Source organism: Melozone crissalis, unplaced genomic scaffold, assembly GCF_028551555.1.
Source record: "Melozone crissalis strain CALT ecotype California unplaced genomic scaffold, PUWL_Pcris_2 ptg000042l_1, whole genome shotgun sequence".
Taxonomy (NCBI): domain Eukaryota; kingdom Metazoa; phylum Chordata; class Aves; order Passeriformes; family Passerellidae; genus Melozone; species Melozone crissalis.
In genome coordinates this window covers 3,622,470-3,643,423 of record NW_026535820.1, presented here as the reverse complement: position 1 = coordinate 3,643,423, position 20,954 = coordinate 3,622,470, and the positions used below count along the sequence as shown (strand labels likewise).

The following is a 20,954-nucleotide window of genomic DNA, read 5'->3' as shown; positions in this document are numbered from 1 at the left end:
CTAATTTGGTCAGGAATAACTTCAAGAAGACTGAAATAAATTGCTGGGATGCCATAACACATACCTCTAAATCATCTCTGGCACAAATGGGTCCTTACCTTCAACTGCTCTCTAGACCCTGGTGTAATTTTAATTGCATATTGCCTTCTTCAGTTGTCTAAAATCACAGCATAAGGCTGTGAACTTTTAGCACTTCTACTGTACATACCCCCAAAACTGTTATCTAAAATAACACAGCATTTCTGTGACCCCACATTTCTAAAAGACCACCTGAAGATTTCAGGAAAGCAGAACATATTAAAGAACATTTAACTAATGCCTCATGACTAAAGCTCTTTTTTTGGTGTATATTTGGTGGAATAATTTGATATTCCAGTTATAATTTAGTACCCAAGATGACACATCTGTTGCTTAATGACCAGGGTAACTATTTGTTACAAGCCAGCTGTAAACCCTGTTCTTTAAACATGAACCCAAAGAATGATGCTTCTGTACTGGAAACGTTCCAGCTATTCCCAATTGGTTTTGAAATTACTTTCCCATGGACTAGATAGGGTTATTTGCTTTTATTAATTTGGGTCTGTGTTACTAGAATTAGAAGTATAAGGGTTTTATGAAAAATCCCCACCCAGTCACTTCCACAGAAACCTCATGGGGACCATTCCAAGTGCAGTACTTTCCTATTTCTTACCTGCCATAATCCTGACTGAGTAGATGTGCTTGTGGTATATCCTATAATGCTTATCAGCTAGATAAAGTGCAACAACGTAGGTTTCCAAACAGTATGAGAGGTGCAGCTTTGGGAATTTACACTCAATGTTTCTCACGGGAAATGTGACAGTAAAAGTCCATTTTTGTAAAGAAAGGGAATACGGGCAATGAACTGCAATGTGTGAGTTGAGGTTTTGAAGAATAATGGTGAGTGAACATTTGGACAACATGCAAAGGTCTTTCCTTCCAAAATAATTTTGACATTTGGAAGATTTAAAACACACTCCAGGATGGCACAGTTGTAACAAAAAGGCTAAAACAACCAGTGAGAAAGCTGAAGATCTCCCTAGAGAGCCATCAGTGTGCTAAGCAAAACAGCTTGAGAAAGGGACTGTCAGTAGCTGGTGATTGTTCTGAAAGCATAACAAAGAGAGAACAACCAAGAGATACAAATGGCAAACAGGTTAAAAATTAAAAGTACTAAAAGTATGAAACCTAACCTTCCTGGTGATGCCTCTTGGCAAAAGATATTTCTCCCTCGTGCTGTGAATGGAACCTCTGAATGCATCTTCTCACCAAATCCTCCCAGCCAGGTTTCATAGCTGCTCGCATGGTACTTGTGTCCAATGAAGTTATTTTGCCTGATATTAGATACATCAGAAAGTATTTGTTATAGCAGTTTCTCCAGTGAGGAAAAGGAAATACAATTAAAACTTCTACTCTTATTTCACAATACCTTGAAGATCCTGGCGTGTAGTAAAGCTCTCTGACGAAGGAAGAAGTGGTCTCTCCTTCATTGGAGCTCTTCTTGCAACACAAATCAAGCAAGACTGCAAATCTTAGAGAAAAATGTTACTTCATTTTTTTTTCATGAAAAGGGAAGACTTTTGCTTCCACAAAGACTTCAGAAATACTTTAAAAAAGTTCCTTAAATCTATTCAGACCAAAATATAGATTTTGTACCAATACATGCATAGACAAAACTCAGTAGATTTGTATCTTCATTACTTCCTAAAACATTAAATAAAACAGGAAAGGTGGCTTTGCTTTCTTTCGGAAGAAAAATTAACAAGGACTCCACCACAATCCATAAGTATTGGCACATGTTTATGAATCTACCTGTAGTAGCTCAACCACTCAGGAAGTAAGTAATAAAAGAGAATATACTGCATGCACAAAGAGCGTGTTTCTTCAACACTCCCCACTTCATATTTTCTAAGTCAAATTCCTTAAACTTGCCTCAAATGCTTCCTGTTCCTGAGAACTCACCTTCACTATAACCATTTTTACTTACCTGAATACTTACAAAACAATCTGAGGAAATTTACCTGCTGAAGTAGTAAATGGGAAAGGAAATGGTGAACCACGATTGTCTTCAAATTCTAAGAATTCAAAAAATTGCCCTTTGAAACCTTGTTCCTAGTCAGCTACATTTTTTTTACAATTTCAGCAATATAAAACTAGGGTATCTCCCTTTGAGGTAAACAGAATTTCTCTCAGCTGGTTTAACGAATAGCTGCATGCAAGTGTATATCCTCATAGCCAAGACACAAAAGCACATTTCTACAGTTAAATAAAAAAAACCCCAAACCTAAGAATTTTTCCAATTTTCAAGACTTAGAGGTCAACTTTATCAACTGCTCTGAAAGTGCATTAACACAAACTGGAAATGGTAATTACCTTCACCGTCCTCCTTGAAGGAATTTGGTTGAGAAACAGCAAAGCACTGCATAGTTTCATATTTCTGATGTGCTTCCTGGTTATCGTGGCCTTCTTCAGACTCAGCCAGAGGCTTGACCAGCATGCGGCAATTGAAGGTATGGCTGTTCCGCCTCGGAGTGTCACCAGACCAGGATCCCCCATTCACTGAGCAAAGGCAAAATCAGGTACTGAGACAAAGCTGCTACCAGGCATTTCTGCTGCTTATCCACAGGAAATTAATCAAGATGTTTTACAAACTGGCTGGGAAACAAGCTCATTTAACAACAACAACAATTTAATTATAATATTAAAGCCCAAACCAGCCCATAACTAGGTCATTTATAAAATTAACAGATTTTAAGAGCACTGCTAATTTGTTCAGCTATTATGTTTCACAAGTGACTCAAAATGACATAGTAGAAAAGCAGAATAAAAGTCTAAATATTGGTGCATGTAAAAGTTATGCAGCACAGCAGAAGCCTACTGGGTAGATCAAGTTGATTAATGAGACTGAAAAACATAAGGCAGTATGTAGGATCTTTCCAGCAAACTTAAAAGGTACTACTAGAAGACATGGCTGCATTGTATAAAAATCTCTGTCCAGGTTAGAAGGGAAAGAAATGAAACTAATATGCCCTTATAAAAACAGGAAGCAATACAATAGGGAATATATTGAAACTCACAGTCACAGCTACAATGGGAAAGACAGAAGGGCTGAAATGACCTGGGTGGAGCTATGGATAAAACTAAAGCCTAACACAGTGCTTAAGACAAGTAAAAAAAGAAACAAAATCCTGAGATGCACAAATATAGGTACTGAACATCAGTCAGAGCGAATCACCGTTACACCACATTAGGAAATGGCAGGGTCATATTTAAAATACTCTTTGCTTGCCCCCTTCAGTTATAAAATGCAATAAATGCAGTAATATATTGACTTTAGCCATTTACATTTTTGCTTCTTCAGAATATATAAGTGCAGTAATAAAATGCTAAAGTGAATTGAGCAATACTTTTTAAACTGCTGTGAGTAAATGAGGAACCCAGTATTGACTTTCTCTTTCTTTTCATCTCCTCCAACACTCAATGACATTAAAACAAATATTAATGAATCAAAAAATGGCTGCAACTAACAAAAACAGTTTCTTAAAGTTATGTATTGCTGAGAACAAAACCATTGGAATAAAAATTCTAATATAAGGAGGATTCTGATTTTTCTTTTATATTTCTCCTTTCCTGGGCCATTTTTGGAATAAGCAGCCTAGACAGAGAACTAACAGAGTTCACATAGCTAATGCTGTCTTTAGTGATTCACTCTGGAGATCCATTAAAAAATATCAACTAACATGAACTACTAAAAGCAATTTTAACAAAGAAGAATTTGCAGAGTGGAGAATGCTTTTGAGAATAATATTAATCATTCATAGCCTATATATACATTAAAAATAAATAATGTATACGATGAAACTGTAAGCAGTGTCAGGTCATTAACTTCAGTTATTTAAATGCTGACTTACAAAACCAAAGTTAAATAAGTAATGGTACAATATCAGGAAAAGTTATATACCTAAAGATTTTGGCAGCAGGATTTTGACAAATTCATTGTGGTCCCCTACATGCAGGATGCTGTATATGCTTGTGTTCATCAGCTCTTCTTGGTTGTACCTCAGGTACTGTGTCACATTCTCAGAAACAAACACAACATTACCCTCTGGGTTCACTACAAAGAAGAACCCATCTAGGGCCTAAAGGGGGAAAAATAAAAAATCAGAGAGAGAGAAAAACACAACAGCAAACAATCAGATTAACAAAATACACAGAAAATAAATACTCCATTCAGAAGACATAACTGAATTTTTCCTCATCCAGCCCAGTTCTTACATTATTGTCTCTAAGAGCAAAGGACACATTTCAGATTGAGCATCTAATCTTACTTATATGACAGCAGGGCAAAAGCACAGAAAGGTACACACCTTGCAAAATAATGAAACCCACAATCTCCAAGCATGATTGCAGATGGTAGAAATATATCATCCCTCTAATTTTATGTCATATAAGCAGATAAAGGGGGAATAAAAACTTAAAAGCACCAAAGCTTTTTGTCTAAGCATTCAATGAACTATCTACACAGACTTCTGCAGCTTTGCCTGATTTATTCACCTCTCTAAGGATTGGCAGGAAATCACTAGAAGAGTTGTTAGTTATTGTATCTCAAGGGACAGAAATAAATTAGAAAAACAGGCCACCCACAATTCGTTGTGGGTCAAAACCAAGTGGATCCATACTAAATCTGAACACAGCTCACTGCAAAACAGTCTGGACAAGGAGGAGCTGCCACAGCAAGCACCAGGCATTTTTGATTTGACCCAACTTGTATAGTGTACAACTCATGTGCTGGTCTTAGCAGGCAGTTCTGTCCACTGGTTACAGAGAGATGCTTAAAACATTGCACATTACTGAGCAATTAGCAAATTTAGATGATAAAATAGAAGGCTTTTATGGATGGATTTTATTTCCACCTTCAGCCACCCAGCAGAAGGCTAAAGAGAAGACAGAACCAGGCTCTAGGCCAGAGGTTCACAAGGGAAGGATGAGATGCAACAGACACAGGTTGCAAGTCAGGAAATGTCATGGAGATACAAGAAAAAAAAATTCCACCATGAAGGTGGTCAGATATGGGAAGAGACTTCAAAACCACCTTCCAGAGATATTCAAACCTTGGCTGGACTCAGATCTGGGCCACCTGCTCTACTCAGACTAGACTCCAGTGGAGGTAGGAATACACAAGCTCCAGAGGTTCTTCCCAACTTAGTTAGATAAGTTAGATAATGATTCTGCTCCAGGCGAGGGTCAGTGAAAGCACAATGCAAGGGGAGCAGCTGAGCCAACAGCTGACAAACACTTTCTTTGTTCTATTTTAAAATTAAAACATAATAAAACCCACAAAGAAATGCATAAGTGTATACTTCCCCTGACTGCCTCTAAATTAAGATAAATCAGGTCTTTTTGTCCTCTTGTTGCACAAATTCTAATCTCTGGCATTGTTTTTTATAATTGCCTTCTTTTTGTTTCTGGTAATTTTTGGTTCCTCCTGTTGATTCACTTTCTGTGTGAGCTCCATCCTTTATATGTACTTTCTTAACATTCATTACATTTTCCTGCTGAGTAGTATTTATTTTAACTAATAAAAATTTACAAATTAGTTAATAAATTGAAGCTCTAGTGTAACCTTCAGCATAATAATTTCTAGTATATTAATCAGCATCTCTGCTATGGATTAGTGTTTTAGGCTGCATTTCACCACCATTTAAAGCCAGTGTTAGCATGGCCTGTTTGATTTAGTACTTCCTACACCACAACAGCAACCTGTACTGTGTGAGGCCATGAAGAGCTGGACCAGAGAGCTGAGCTGGCTGAAAACTAATTAAAGAAAAAAAAGATGCTAGCCACATCAGTCTCCAGTTGGCCAACCATAGAAGCCACAGTATTTAGAGCTGGCAGAAGGGCGTGGGTTTGGCTGAACCATCCTGCTTGGCAGCTGTCCACACATCAATTCACAGGGGCTGCAAAACCAAAGCTAGCACAGATGTTTATTGGAGTCCTAAAGAGAAAATTTTCAAAGGTGGAGATGGCAAGCAAGAGATTATGAGAGTTATTGGCATCCCACAATAATCTTCAGTTTTCCCTACTGTTTCCTAGAGTGGCAACTTGTTTGGCAGAGAAGTGCTCTCTGTGCTGTTCCCTCACAGCTGTTTCTTGAGTTGATCACAGATGTGGCCATCTGGGCTTAGAGCAACAAAGGCCCTTATATTTCAGTCTCTCATTTCTTTCCATTCTCTTAAGAAAATAATCTTGCAAGTAAGCAGCAGCAGGCCTTTGAGGAAGTTATAGTGCACCTAGACACTTGAATATTTTAGAAGCCTCCACTTTTGCAGTAATTTCTTATTTCTGTTCCCAGATGTGAGCCACCACAATCAAAAACTTTTTTTCAGAGCTATTGGGAAAATGGCTGAACAAATAATGGACAGTATGATGGAAGAGAAATCAAGAAAACAGATATTTTAGATTATATATTGGAACAGAAAATACATTTGTGTTCTTTGAGATGTTGTCATCTCTCTCTTGACTATTTTTCCACAGTTTCTTCCTATCTACTTTATGCTTTAAACAAGAAATATGTTAAAATATTCCTCAGAGGCAGCTGCCTGATGAATTTTACTCACTTTCTTCAGCTGGAAACACTCATTATTTTGAGTATTCTTCAGTTTTATTCTCTAATAAAAACATACAATAATATTTCTAAACCAAATCAACTAATAAACTGTTCATCAGCATTGCAATTTTTATTATTATTTGGCAATGAGAAAAGGTAGGGGTTTTTTAAGAGGTTGTATAAAAGGGTTCTGTAAAGATTAAATAACTGAATTGCATTTCCTTAAGGTGATAAAGACACAAAGAAAGTATCTGTAGTCTTTCCACAGCAAATATAGAACAACTTTCAGTCCTTTTTAAGTTTCTTGGTGCAAAAGGACTGTGGTTCATTAATTTCCACAATGTTTCATTGTTCATATGCAAAGGAAAACTAAATTAAATGGAACAACAGAATAAATGGTTGATTTTACATGTCATGTTTGCTACAGTAGCCAATCACACAAGATAAGCCATGAAAAATATAATCTTATTCTTATTTTCCTTGTCCATACAAAAGAGGTCCTTACAATTAAATTAATAGAAAATTAAAGATAAATTTAACATAGCAGTGTAAGAGATGAATGCATAACCTTGTTCGATAGCAAAAACAACAACATTCAATTCAGTGAGTATGTATAATAAATATTAAATAAAATAAATCAATTTGTTATCCCCACTTTTCAAAGAACAATGCCTCCAACCTGTCTAATCTTATGCTTTGCAGTGTGAATTTGGAGCCTTTATTTCATGCACAGTATAGAAAACTATGTCTTCTTTTGACCAATTATGAAAAATAAGGCAGATACTTAAAACTGTACAGGCATTCAGAAATGACAGAATAATTATGCTTCTGCCAAAGCTGGTTCCCTTAGCTTTATTCAGAGTTTGTGTTTTATGTTACCTAAAGTTACATTTATTCTTCCTTACAAATGAAGTCCACAGTCAGAATGGGATGGGAATAAACAGTTTGCAAGTGAGTTTAAGCAGATAAAGCAGTAGTGCACATGACATAAGGATCCCTGATAACATACCTACTCAACATTACTGCTAACACACATTTGGAAGCTAGGCTTGAATCATACAGCCTTTTGGGGTATCAAAATAACTGCTAAAATGAGACAGAAATCTTAACTGAACAAACTGAAATACACATCCTGAAAATCTCTCCTAGATTACTTTCACATTCTAGGGGGAAGAGTCCTGCTTCAAGTGCTGAAATGATAAAATATTAAAGCAGTATAGCAATGACATGCAATTTCAGAGGAATATTATTCACTTGCATACTACAGTACACATAAGTCAATGTTTAAGTGCAACAGGTCCTCCACAGCTGTTGTGGTTCAGAAAAAATAAAACATGCACAAGCAGACACCCAACACTTGCTGTCAGCTGAAGCCCCTCAAGCTGTCCATGTTACAAAGAAGCAGAACTCTCTGGGCCTCTCCCTACTTCAAGTTGAGAGAGTTTCATCACTGAATGCAAGAGAAATAAATATGCTGCCTACTCTTTAATGGCGTAATCCCCAGTAGCCAGGATGGTTTGTCTCTCTTGACCATTCCTTTACAGCGACCTCTGACTACACCTTTTCATTTCATTCATCCCAGGAGGAGCAGAACTGCCCTAAATACATGGATTTTGTGCTCTTTACCTCAAGCATCATTGGTCCAAGTGCATCCTTGTCGATGACACTCTGACCTGTAGACGATACATCTGCTTTTTGCACTTCATCTTCATTAGCTGCTGCTGTTTTTTCTGCAAGAGAGAATACCATGTGTTAAGCGACAGAAGACTGATCTCACTGATACACCAAGAGCCCACAGAGCATTGAGAAGAGCTGTGAAATGCTTACAGCACAACAGTTCTGAAAATGAGATTAGACAGTCTCCCATAATGATTCAACGGATGCACAGCTAGTCTATTTGCTTCTCAGTTTTCAGGTCTTGTGACACAAATGAAATAATTTCTCATGTTTCTCTGCTAGACATTTCACCAAACTACAGAGCCTAACACTGGGCAAAGACAAGGGCTCTTTATGAAGGTGCAGTGGGCAAAAACTAGGCTCAAGGTGTAGTCAAAGACTGATCTAAAAGAGCAGGCAAAGCTTACAGCTGCAGAGCATTTCCATGACCGCTATATTTAGAAGGAAAAACATAAGTCCACAATCTACGGTTTCAGTACCGAGAAAGAGCGGCCTCAGTTCTGCTCCCATGTCTCCACCCACGTTCTTACTATCACGTCATTTTCATACCGCCTTATTTACCAATATATTATTAGAACTACATACAATTTCAAGTGCTGCATTTGAAAATTGCAGGCAAGAAAATAATGATTTCAGTTCCTGGAACATAATGCCATACGTTAAAATGTGTATACAGCATCACAGGTTATACCCAACTCCAAATGTAAGGGATATTCACAGAAATTGCAAACCTAGTGGGCTTATAATTCCTATCAAGTAATGAACTGTATTAATTTTTCTATTTCAAGAATGCTATTTTTGTTTAAGGATGAATTAATAAAACAAATAAAACCAGTATGTAAAATACATATTCTAATGCACATTGTACATTGTAAATTAATGAAACCAGTTACTTTTTGTTGTTAGTTCTATACTCAAAACAAAATTTGAGTTCTATACTCAAAATTATTTTACTATATTTCAAGCAGCAGTTATGTAAAAGCTAGGACCATTCTGCAATCTAGAATATTAAAAATAATATAAATTTATTTTTAATATAATGCAATAAATTATTTTACTAAACATGAAAGCACACTGAAATTTTAACACGAATTTATGTCTTCAACAATAAACTAGAAGAACATTCATTGTAGGAATTACTGAAAGTACCACGTGCACATGGAACAAAGGGCCTTTGGAAAACTACCGAGAGTGAAAATTAAAACATCAGTCATGCAAATTAAAATGTATCCAAGTGTACAGTATTTTCCACTATCTGTAGATCTGCAATAATGCAGGTAAAGTTCTTCTGAATTTCCGTGGCATAGGTTTTAAGGTCAGTGTGAATATGTGCTGCTCAGACATAGAGTAAAGGAGCAGCTTTTGTGAAGCCTTGGGTGTCCTCTTGTCAGCAATCACCTGCTGGCAATAAGGCTTTGGTCACTTCGGCTGTCTCATCCTAGATTTCTATGGTTTCTTGCTTTCATGAAAAGACTCACAAAAATTTTAGCTGTCTTCTTAGGTGTTATACACTGTATAACACCATTGTGAATAATGATTTAGCAAATTGCTCTGAAGATGGAGTTGCAGCTAACCATCTAATTTTAAATCAGTCTGATTAGCATAATCTCATAGAAATAAATTCACTAGAAAGAACTATTAACATTTCCTCTGCCACTTGAACTCACGAGGACATAAAATTAGTATCTCTGGTTTAGACTAGGGGTGGGATTTTATTTTTTTCCTTACCTCCCTTGTTTTGGCAAAAAGCAGAAATTAGGTGTAACAGAAAAACAATTGAACAATACTTCCCATGCTACAACACAGCAGAGTTGGCACCATATGATGATACGAAACTGAAAACATGTTCTAAAAATTCTAAAAGAACTCTAAAAATAGAGTTGAGCTTTTAATAAAGCCAGTGATGATATCTGTTTCCCATCTGTTCCTGCTAGCATAAAGTGATCTCTTATTTTCACACTGCAAAATATTAGAATGGACAGGGATACCAGCTTCTTGCTCTCATTTGACCACTGTTTCAGCCATTGATACCATCTTGATTATGGGAGAACATGGAATTATTCTCTATGAGCCAGAAATGGAGGGGCTGCAGATATGATCCAACAATGGTGTGAAAGCACATTCATTACAGTTTCCTTATGTCACCAGTTTACTGACTACTTTTACTGATTATTTTTATATAATACGAAATATTTGCTGCTGATTTTTTTCACTCTTACAACCATGGGGTTTATACATTGATAAAAACAATGGTTTTCTTTCATGCACACTGATGAGGTTTTATACAAAGGAAAAGGTGGACATTTTAAATTACTATAATAGTAATCAATACAGGAGCTGCAATACCAGGTCAGACCAAGGGTTCCTGAGAGCCACTGCTTTCCTCTCCACTTCCCTCTTCTCTCCATTCTGATTGTTTGATCCCTGACTGCTTCTGCTTCATCACCAGCTGTCCTTCACAACCATCTGACTTCTTCATTTTCTTTTACACTCTTCTCCTCAGAGAGCCCAACATCTTTGTGGAATCAATAAACTCAGTGCTTTCTCAAGGAAAAAGCATAATGAATGGAGAAAATATGAAAATTCTATTTCTACTCGGATGTTACCCACCCTCTCTTCCCAGAGATGGTGACAATGTACCACTCATGAACTACTAATACTCAATGCTCACTACTCATGAACTTTGGCTAGGCACTCTGAAAAGCAGTATAAATCACAAGCGCTCCAAAATGATTGACTTCCTAATTGGATCTGTAACTTAATTGGGTAAGAATTCAAGTAGCTGGAGAGCTTAGAAGAGGCTACACATCCAGGCCGTAAGCCACACTTAAATTTAAGTGGCATTGTATAGGAAACCTAGGCCTCAGACAGCCTGTGAGTAGGACCAGCTGTAATTCACGTCACTGTTAGAAGCTGCAGCTACTAATAACATTCAACTATGCAATAAATGATCCATTTTGGACTGAATTACAAAGCCCCTCGAGTAGACTTTATCAGCACTTCCAAGACAAGTAAGTGCGAATCCTGTCAGAAGTGTCGTCCTGACAGTCAGTCATGGCGAATGTCTTGAAATGCAAATCTCTCCCTCAGCAATACAGCCCATGGGGCTAATTGACAACAAAAATTTGTTACAGAAAGGCTGGAAAAAAACCAATGATTGATACATGAATTTCTAATGCTGACAAAATAATGCATTATCACAAGTCAGGATTCTTCATTTTTCTTAACAGTTCCAGCTTCCAGTGTTAAGTAATGGTGCAAAAATGTAAAGTTTACTTTCCCTTTTTTACTTTTATCTTTTTTGAGTTCATGGGAGCCCAACAAAGAAATCAAAAGCTCAGAGAGTTTATAATTGCTATGCTACATTAATGATCTTTGAATGTCAAGGCTTAGGAAAAGAGCTACATTGCAAAGCCCTCAGAATCTTGTTCTCCTAGCCCCAGGAGAACCCCTGGTGTTACCCTCTGACTAAGCACAGCCACTGGATTTTGCCACTGCAGCCACATGGAGAGTGGGAGCTGCTTCCCTGACCTCACAGCTGCCAGTGATGCCTCCTGCTAGAACAGCCCCTGTTAAATGTCAGCCAAGTGCTACCAGGTATTCTACAGGCACAGCGGCCAAAGGGCAGCAGAGGAAGAGTATGGACAGAGGTTGTATTTACAGGGCTGTATTTACAGCCTTCTGCAGCCAGAGGAAGTGAGCAGCATGGAAAGGGACTTCCCATGGCTTCATCTCCATACAGGGAATTCTGCACTGGAGAGGCAGCATGGAATTAGAAACTGGTCCCATCCTTATGAATATAGCTACCAGGGATCAAGCATATTTTATCTGAATTACAGTAGTATAAACTTGAAGCACATTAAATAATTATTAGCTCTGCTCAATTAAGAGTTTGGCCTAGAGAGAGAAAAAAATTTAAATAAAATACAAGTACCCCTGAGAGAGATACTACAAAGAATATACACATCCAATTATGTAGTATTTTAGTGATGTGTGTAATTTAGACTTTAAACTGTGGAGATGTTTACAATTGCATAAGCAGTATTATACTAAAATACATATTAATATTTTCAATTGGGCATCTTCCTAGTGATCATAAACTGTATTTACTTTTCTACATTTACATACAGAATAAAGAAGGAAAAAAAAGCCCTCAAAAATATTTTCTGACAAATTTATGAGTGGGAAGCCTCAAGCTTTATTTAAAGCTCATTCCAGATTCTGAAAGCAAACCTTTGTGAAATCACATTAGTTTAACAGAAATTCATAAGTCAGAGAAATAGAAGCCAAAAGCAATAGTTGAAAGTCTCCTGCTACATTTTAACTTAGCAAGCCCTTTTGGTTTTCCACCCTCCCAACTCAAGCTATGCCACTTCTCTCTGCATTTCTGACAGCAGACTCTGAAGTGTTAATGACAGGCATCACCTTCTCTTGGTTGTGTTTCAAACTCTACTTTCCTACAGGTGGGCAGGCAGGACCAGCTGAACCACTCAAAAAGCTCTCTTTGTCTGTATTCCAGCTCTGCTCCAACTTCCTTAAGGAAACCTGCTACAGAAATATTTCCCCCTTCGTGCTCTCTGCAAAACCAAGATGCATTTTTAAACTAGAAAACCAAAACTTAGCCTCTGCAGGAATTTCAAAAAAGATGAAGCATAATTTGAAAGAGAAAATTTGCATCAACACAGATGTAGCTTATTTTTCACTGGAGCAACATTTAAGGCTCTTCACAGAACAAGAAGAGCAAAAAAGAGATGCTGGTGAAATGCTGGGCAGACAAAAACCCATGCTCTAAAAACCACCAAAAAAAAAAGGTTAAGCAAAAAAAAACAACAAACAAACAAAAAACCCCCCAAATACCCTGTAACAGGTAAATTCAAGTTCACTATCCAATAGTGTTTAAAACAGGGTTTCCAGATGCCCTATATGTAATTCCTGCTCTTTGTAATTTTCTGGAATTGCTATTGAAATGCCACACTTATCTCAATCACATACCTTTTCTGTACAATAGATAAAAATATAAACAAAGAGATTTTAATAAGTGACACTAGAAAACTCAACTCTGCCCTTTAAAAAAAAAATTAAAAATCATACAAATCAAGATCCTTATAACAGTAACAGCAACATCAGTTGAAAGTGAATGTAAACACTATACAAAGCTGAAACACGCAATTTAATTTCACACTGGAACTATCTAGAAAACAACTCATCTTTTCCATTTTTGGCAAGTATTAGCCAACAACTCTTGTCTTGCCTAATTCATGTATCTAAGTTTGCCCTGCATGATCTTTCTGAATTTGCTGTGCAAAAGTAACATCCAAACAATCAAAAACGCAGAAGTATTTAACTGTCCAAAGGTAAGGGTAGATACAGTATTAAAAACTAAGGCTAACATATAATAGAAAGTATACTTAGCAAAGGCCAGATTTTAGCTGACCTTACAGTTTTGAGCATTAGATTAAATCACATTGCAAATATTAGATGCAATAACATCTGTGTATGACTATTGCTAAGTAATTGTATTGACTCTGGTAATGGACAGGAGATTTTTAACATGAATAGGGCTGTACAGAAAGTGCCTTCAAATGTACCAACTTGAATAAAAGACAAAAGAGAAAAAACCCAAAAAATTGTATTTGGTAATGTGAGTAGTTTTGGATCACTACACATGATGAAGTAAAGCAGTGAAGAACGTGCAAGCTATTTTGATGCTTGGTTAACCACAGGGAAAGCAGCTCTGCCTTGTAGCTGTGTAATTCAAAGCACTGCGATCCATGGCTCACTTGAAACTTGATATCCCCATGCACGTCCTCACCCAGTTCCCATTGCCTCAACACAAGTTGTTTTTATTCCCTGAAAGCAAGCAATTTTTCAAAACAGCAGTGCCTAAGAAACAGCAACTATTTCAGCAATCAATTTTAACACCAGCTTATCCCATCCTTGTGAATAAAGTTAGCTACTATTTTAGGGAAGTGATTATATAGTGAGGTTGCTCTTTCATCACACAGCACACATCTGTCCAGAGCAAAGCAGCTCTTAGACTCTTGAATACATATTTCCCCCCAAGAAACTATAGATCAAGTCTTACAGGAAAAACTATGCAACATCTCAGGAAGGTTTTAGGAGGTAAAACAAGGGAGAATTATGCATCTGCACCGAACTAAAATTAGAAAAGCTGCCATATGGCTCTGTGAAGCCAGCAGCACGTTCTTATTCATTAGGAAGCATTCTGCTAACATAAAAACACAAGGCCTTCCTGTGCTCTCCAAATGTGTTTATCTTTTCAACATTAATGCATGATATATCATCAGGCTGCTGAAATCTCCTGCAGTGCATATTAAAAAAGCACAGCTGCACTTTTTCTCAGCACGTTTATTCACTGGGAGCACAGCTTTGCCCACCTCCCTGACACAGCCCTCTTGTCAGCCCAGCTCCCCTCTGCTTGGGAAGGGCTGCACTCCCACTGCACGCTCGCCTGCCCAGCTCATCTGCCCGTGTTCTGTTCTGCTCATCACATCCACATGGTTTAGCTTCATATTTACTGCTGCTGGTGGAAGCACACTTAAATGGTAAATGACCCTAGGGTTTGAGCTAAAAGCCCTTGGAAAGCTGTAAGTGAAATTACTCGCTCAGGAGTAGCAGCACTTACAACGCTGTGGTTTCTTTTTCCAGCGCAAGCTGCTCTAAGTGGTGCAGCTGCTCTCCTGTCCCACACATACCTGCCCCACCTTCCCATGCTAAAGGAGCATCACTAAGGCACTAACTCTATGGAAAGCTTCATATTCTCACAAACCCATCAAATATAGGCAAACATTCGTGCAGCTTTACAGGCTTTGAGTGAAGTCCCGCTCTTAGAAAATTCAGTAACAGTAGCCAGCATATAAAATTTTCATGGACACTGAAAAGAAAACAAGCAGTGAAAACCCATGATGGAATTTGGAACAGCAACAAATGTAAGTAATAACACCTAAAATTAATACTAGTTTTGTCTCTTAATAATTTTGACATTTTGCTGTCATTCTTTTTTTGTACAAGTCAGCATTTTTGTCACTCAATACACCTCCTGTAAGAAGGACTGCCTGAGAAATAATTGCCCCCAGCTCAGTTAAACTGGAACAAGGACAAAAATAATGAAATTCAACTTACCAAGGATAATATTTAACTGCTGGAGGGACAGAAGCCTATTATCTCTATATGTATTTTTTTGCTAAATACTTTAATAAGCATTTTACTACCTTCTCCTTGGTTTCTTCCTCCCTCTCATTTTGCTGTCTTTGCTTTCATCAACATCTATGACCTCTTTTCCTTCTAATTATTACAAAACTCAGCGGTCTGCTTCTTGGAAGTGAGGAAGCAGACAGTGGCAGCAGTGGAAGTGCCCACTCCTTCTGCCCTGGCCCCAGGACCCAGTTGTCTCCAAGTCCCATGAGCAGGGGTATTGTAGTGCTGCATTTCTGGCACATGGCACCACTCAGAGCACCAAGGCAGAATCCCATCCATAAACACACTTAAATAACATATATGAAGATTGCTAACTCTTGGATATAACAGTGACAGCTGAAAGTGATGTTGTTATTTATATGTAAATATGTATTATTTACAGAACTTCGTACCTACTATCTGCAGATCTATCTACTTAATGCAGTGAGCAAGAGATTATTCTTACCTGGTATCACCTCAGAAGGTTCCTAGTCTCTGCTAAGTTAAGGACTGGGGACTGCAGTAAAACCCAGATTTACAACCCTTTCTCTGCTGCTGCTCAAGTGAAGACTAAAGAGAAATGTCCTATCTGGGACCCCAAATCCTCAATGGCTTGATCCATCCCCAGCATACAATAAAAATATGAAACCATGCAGCAATTAAAATAAATTCTTTGGTGGTATTATTTCTAGTATTTTTATTTATCAGTAAAGATACAGAAGGACAATTGCTGTATCACCCTTTAAGTGAAATCCTTCCTTAAGACTGAAAGAACACTGAATCCAGAAACTGTTCCTCACTCCATGCCTCATTTGAACTTGTGATGATGTGTCAAACTACCACATTGTGAGTGGAAAGTTATTTTTCATCTCCAGAACATGGAATTAAGCCTCCATCATGACTATCACCTGTTGAATCCCTGGACATGCTGCAACATTAACCTTTTCCACAAAGTTTTCAAAAAGATGGAAAGAAATATAACTGGATATAGCTTTACTCCTGCAACATTTTCAGACCTGTCTTATTATTAAAATATTTGAGTATGTTCAACATATGCTTTTATATGAAATGAAAGGTTGTGCTTAACTTGCAAACAGAAAAATTAAAGGTACATGTATTCCTGTGTTTTAAAGAGATCATCTTTTCCCTCAAAAGACCACCAACACTGTCTTTATAGTGTATACAGACTGATTAGGGAAATATCTAAATAAATTAATCACCAAAGGTGCCCTGCCCAGGAAATGTCCTTATCAAAAGGCTAAAATCCAGGATGATGCTGAGAATTTCTAATTTTCACTGGTTTTAAAATGCATTTTTAAATACAGGGGTTTGGGGTTCTCTTTTTGCATTTACATTTCCTAAGAATGTCTAGTAACCAGTATAATCACAGATATCTGATTGATTACAGTCTCATTTACAGTGTTTAATAAATGCCTAAAATACAGTACTCAAACAATAAAGGAGCACACGTGTTAGATTAAGCACATTGGTTGTCAGTGCCTTACCCCAAAATACCCTGAATTTAATCAGTCACTTATTATTCTGTGCTAGAATCAGATAAGCAGATTCAAATATATGTATCTGTAGCTGTATACACAAACACATCCAGGAAACGGTTTTGCATCTGTTGCTATTTACATGATTTCAAAACACTCACGTAAACTACTCAACTGTGCATGATAACAAATGCTGCACAGCCATCAGCACTGACTTAAAATCTGTTACATTAATATGGCTGCATTTCAAAAGAAAGAGCCAAGCTAACTGACCTCTGCACCGAAATATTAGATACAAATACTTGGCATCACTTCGTTTAACAAAGTAATTATTTTCTTTGGTATGTGCTGAATTAGGACAGAAAAAATTACTGTATTTCTTGGCATTTGCAATTTTATAAGTGTTATATATTTACCAAATGAGTAACCTCATCTTATTTTGATAATTCATCTCTCAAAACAGTATTGATATGAATGTCTAAATGGTGGGAGTCCAGTGTTCTTTAACATTTTGGCTGAGCTAATGTTTTCAAAGACAAGAAACATGGCAGAATCTGATAATTTTATTCCAAACAGGGCTCCACCATGGTCTCAGAAAGAATACATTGCTTTTACAAATGTTAACAGCCTCTAATTGGTTCTCTGACATGTTGAAACACTGGCCAGATTTTGAAAAAGATACAAGGGTTAACACTTTAGACTAGAATCTGCAGATGCAGTTGCCAAGCTAATTAAACTTTTGGGTTTCCAAAACTTAGGCCAAAATAACATACTAGAGAGGAGTATTAATCTAGCCAGACTCTATTTCTTGAAGCCTAACTCTTCTGTACTCAACCAGCTGTTAAAAGGAAACAGATGACTCCCTTTCTTCGAGTGCCACATCGCCATGATTACAAAATATCTGTCTTATTTTAGGATGCTGGTAATAAATCTTTGTGACACACCAGATCATCCACAAAAACAGGCAAAGATCTTCTTGCGTTTATAAATTGCCATTGACAACTGGATAAGTTTTCAAGAGACCTGATGTGGCCCACAAAAAAGAAATATAATGGATCGTGGGCTCCCTATGAAAGAAGTTTCCATAATAAAACGTAGGCCAAAATAGAGCACAGATAATTGAAGACAGCTAAGAAAGAACAGAAACAGCTTTAATTTAATGTGTCCATGTTAACATGGATTACAGGGCTCCTACTGTTTCTAATAGTCCAGATTATGGTAGATAAATCTTTTGCAAAAAACCTCTAAATCATTAAGGACAAGCAAAGTTTTCTTCTATAACAGCCCAGTGTTCAGAAATAGAAGCTTGGGCCCCTCTCCTGACTTGTCTAAACCACCATCATAGGCCTCAGCCAAAATTTCAAGGCAATTTAGAAACAGAAACTTTCCTATTACTGCAAGGAAAGCTGATGGAAAACCAAAACCTTCCTAGAAGAAACTATTTATTTCTGCATGCTAGTTATTTAAAGGGATTTTTTAGTTCAAGTCCTTCACAAAACTGTGTTTTAAGATAAATTTCATATATTTCAACAGGGGCTACATTACTTCAGGTACATTACTTCAGGGTGGCTGTGGGAAGAAAGGTAAGATTATTAACCTGCATTGCTTAAAATATTCTCTGAAATGAAGAGATCTTTTTTCATTACCCTAGAAAATCTTGGCTTATCTTGTTGCTATGATTTACATCCAGACAAAGTCACTTTTAACCTCAATTGTATTAATTTATTCTGTCACATATTAATTAGCAGACATTTTAAAATGCCTGCTAATAGCACTGATAGATACAAATGGGCTCGCTTCAACAGACTGAACCACACTTAAAACTTAATTAATTAGGCACTCCCGTTTCTGTTTCTCTAACTCAGATTCATGAAGCAGGGATCTGCACCCAGTCTGAAATATGTCAGCATAATCCATAAACAGGAAAATGATTAAACACTAATGGTATTGTTTTCTCTCTTTTCTCAGTGAGTTTTATCAGTTCTCTTCTGAGAAGAAATTTGGAGCTGTTTTAACAGTCCCCCAAGAGTTCCCCATGGACAACCAGGAGCTCAGCAGAGGATGCTCCATGCTGTGCTGGCAGGTGCTGCCCAGCCAGCTCTGCAGTCTGGCTGCTCTTCCCAGCCCCAAACTCCTGACATGGCACAGGCTGGGAGTGAGGGGCCCTTGCTGGACAATCATCACCCTGAAAATGCTGAACATATGTAGCTTTAACCAAGAACTGTTGAAGATTATGGTCTGCCTCCAGCCATGTCCCTCCCTGGCACGAAGGCCGGTAATGCAGGTCTGCAGCCAAGCCTGAGCATTACATCAGAGGTGATAATCCAGAACATTTTCCTCCAGTCTCCAAGGTACTTATTTGCCTGCAAAAAGGAATATGGGTGCCTGCTCCTCGTTTTACATTTTACCCATTAGAACACCAACAGGTGAGACCTTTGGCATAACAGCTGTTATTTCCACAGTATTATGTGCTCACCTCAGCCTAAACACCGAAGAGTACTGGGGCCAAAGTCATTATTAAATAAACCAACCAACTAACCCAACAAAAATCCCCATAAAAAAATAGAAGAAACCATACCCCTTTATTTGGAAAGCATTTAAGCTGCTGAGATAAAGGATATATGCTCCTTGTCTGACCTCCAAAGAAAGAACAAGTGGCAATGCCCATGACCATCACATACTTCAGGGAAAGGAAGAGTATTCTTGCACCATAATTCACAATGACCCTGAGAAAGCCAATATCCTCCCTCAGTTATATTTAATAAAGGTTTTACAGACTGGCTTCTCTGCCTGTATCACTGATATAAAAAAGTAATGGGAAAAAAGCTTACTGGGCATATTTACATTTTAGATTGCCAACTGCAAACACATAATTATATTTTGAGCATTAACTACAATGGCCTGACAATCTGTACTACAATGTTCACTTAAAATCAGCACCTCTTGCAGATAGACAGATGGTGGCTCAACTTTCAAGCTCAATAGTAATCACAATAATCCTTGATTTTCATCAGTGTAACACTCAGCAATTCATTAGTAACTTTTGTCACATTCCCTAAACTATTTGATGATTTCTTATCACAGCAAGAGTAAAAACATTATCAGAGGGATGATAGTGAATGGAATAAAACTGTCACAGGTGTGGTGTTGCTGGTCATAAAATTATGGCTAAAGCCACACCAAAGGCAAAAGACAGCAGGACTGGAGAGGGCATGAAAAAAACCAAAAAACACAGGACAATTACTGAAAAGAAGAGAAAACAGTGCAGGCTTAAAAATAAAACCCTTCAAAAAATGGGGGGAAATTTGAAAATATAAAGAAAATCCATCCAATACAAAACTCCATTTTTGACAATTAGCGACAGGGAGCATTGCATTCAGAGGAGTCAATGGGAATATGAAGAAACAACTAAAGACAGAGAAAAGCCCCAAACATTCAAATCTTTCCTTCAACTCAAGATGATGAAAGGCTTTATACAAAACAACCAAGACAGGAAGAATTTTATGTGATTGGCACAAAATACCTTGCTGTTTTTTCCACCAAACATCAAAATAAACAAACCAAGAAAAATCTAAATGAGGGTCCCTCTGAGTTTTCCAATCTATATTTAGAAGTTACAACCTTGATATTTTTTCCTCTTTTTTTTTTTTTTAATTTCCAAGTAGATTAAATGCTATATTTAAACACACTTCCTCTTCAGTGTTGAATATAGGCCCACACCTAATTTGTCTCTGGAAGTCATCTCCCTCAGTAGAATCATGGGAATTGCAGGTTGTTCCAAGTCTTTCTAGGAAATTGTGCCTCAGGAAAAAATGTACTGGTATAAGGCTAGCGCTCTTCAGGATCACATATCTTAAGATGACAAGGGACCATTCTAACTGCCTAGCCAGCTCTCTGTAACACATCCCAAAATATTTCACACCAACTCATGGATCATGACAAGAACTTCCACTGAATAT

At 37.4% G+C, this 20,954-nt stretch overlaps 1 protein-coding gene across 4 annotated transcripts in view; it reads right to left on the bottom strand.

Moving 5' to 3' along the window:
- The window catches only part of NCOA2 (nuclear receptor coactivator 2), a 189,056-nt gene that overhangs the window by 43,379 nt on the left and 124,723 nt on the right, over positions 1–20,954 (bottom strand). For all 4 annotated transcript variants that reach the window (XM_054284633.1, XM_054284634.1, XM_054284635.1 and 1 more), the window contains 5 exons: positions 8,252–8,355; positions 3,980–4,157; positions 2,392–2,577; positions 1,448–1,549; positions 1,212–1,352 (listed from right to left, as the gene is read on the bottom strand). In XM_054284633.1, the coding sequence (XP_054140608.1) occupies positions 1,212–1,352; positions 1,448–1,549; positions 2,392–2,577; positions 3,980–4,157; positions 8,252–8,355 (711 nt within the window). The remainder of the gene's footprint in view (positions 1–1,211; positions 1,353–1,447; positions 1,550–2,391; positions 2,578–3,979; positions 4,158–8,251; positions 8,356–20,954) is intronic.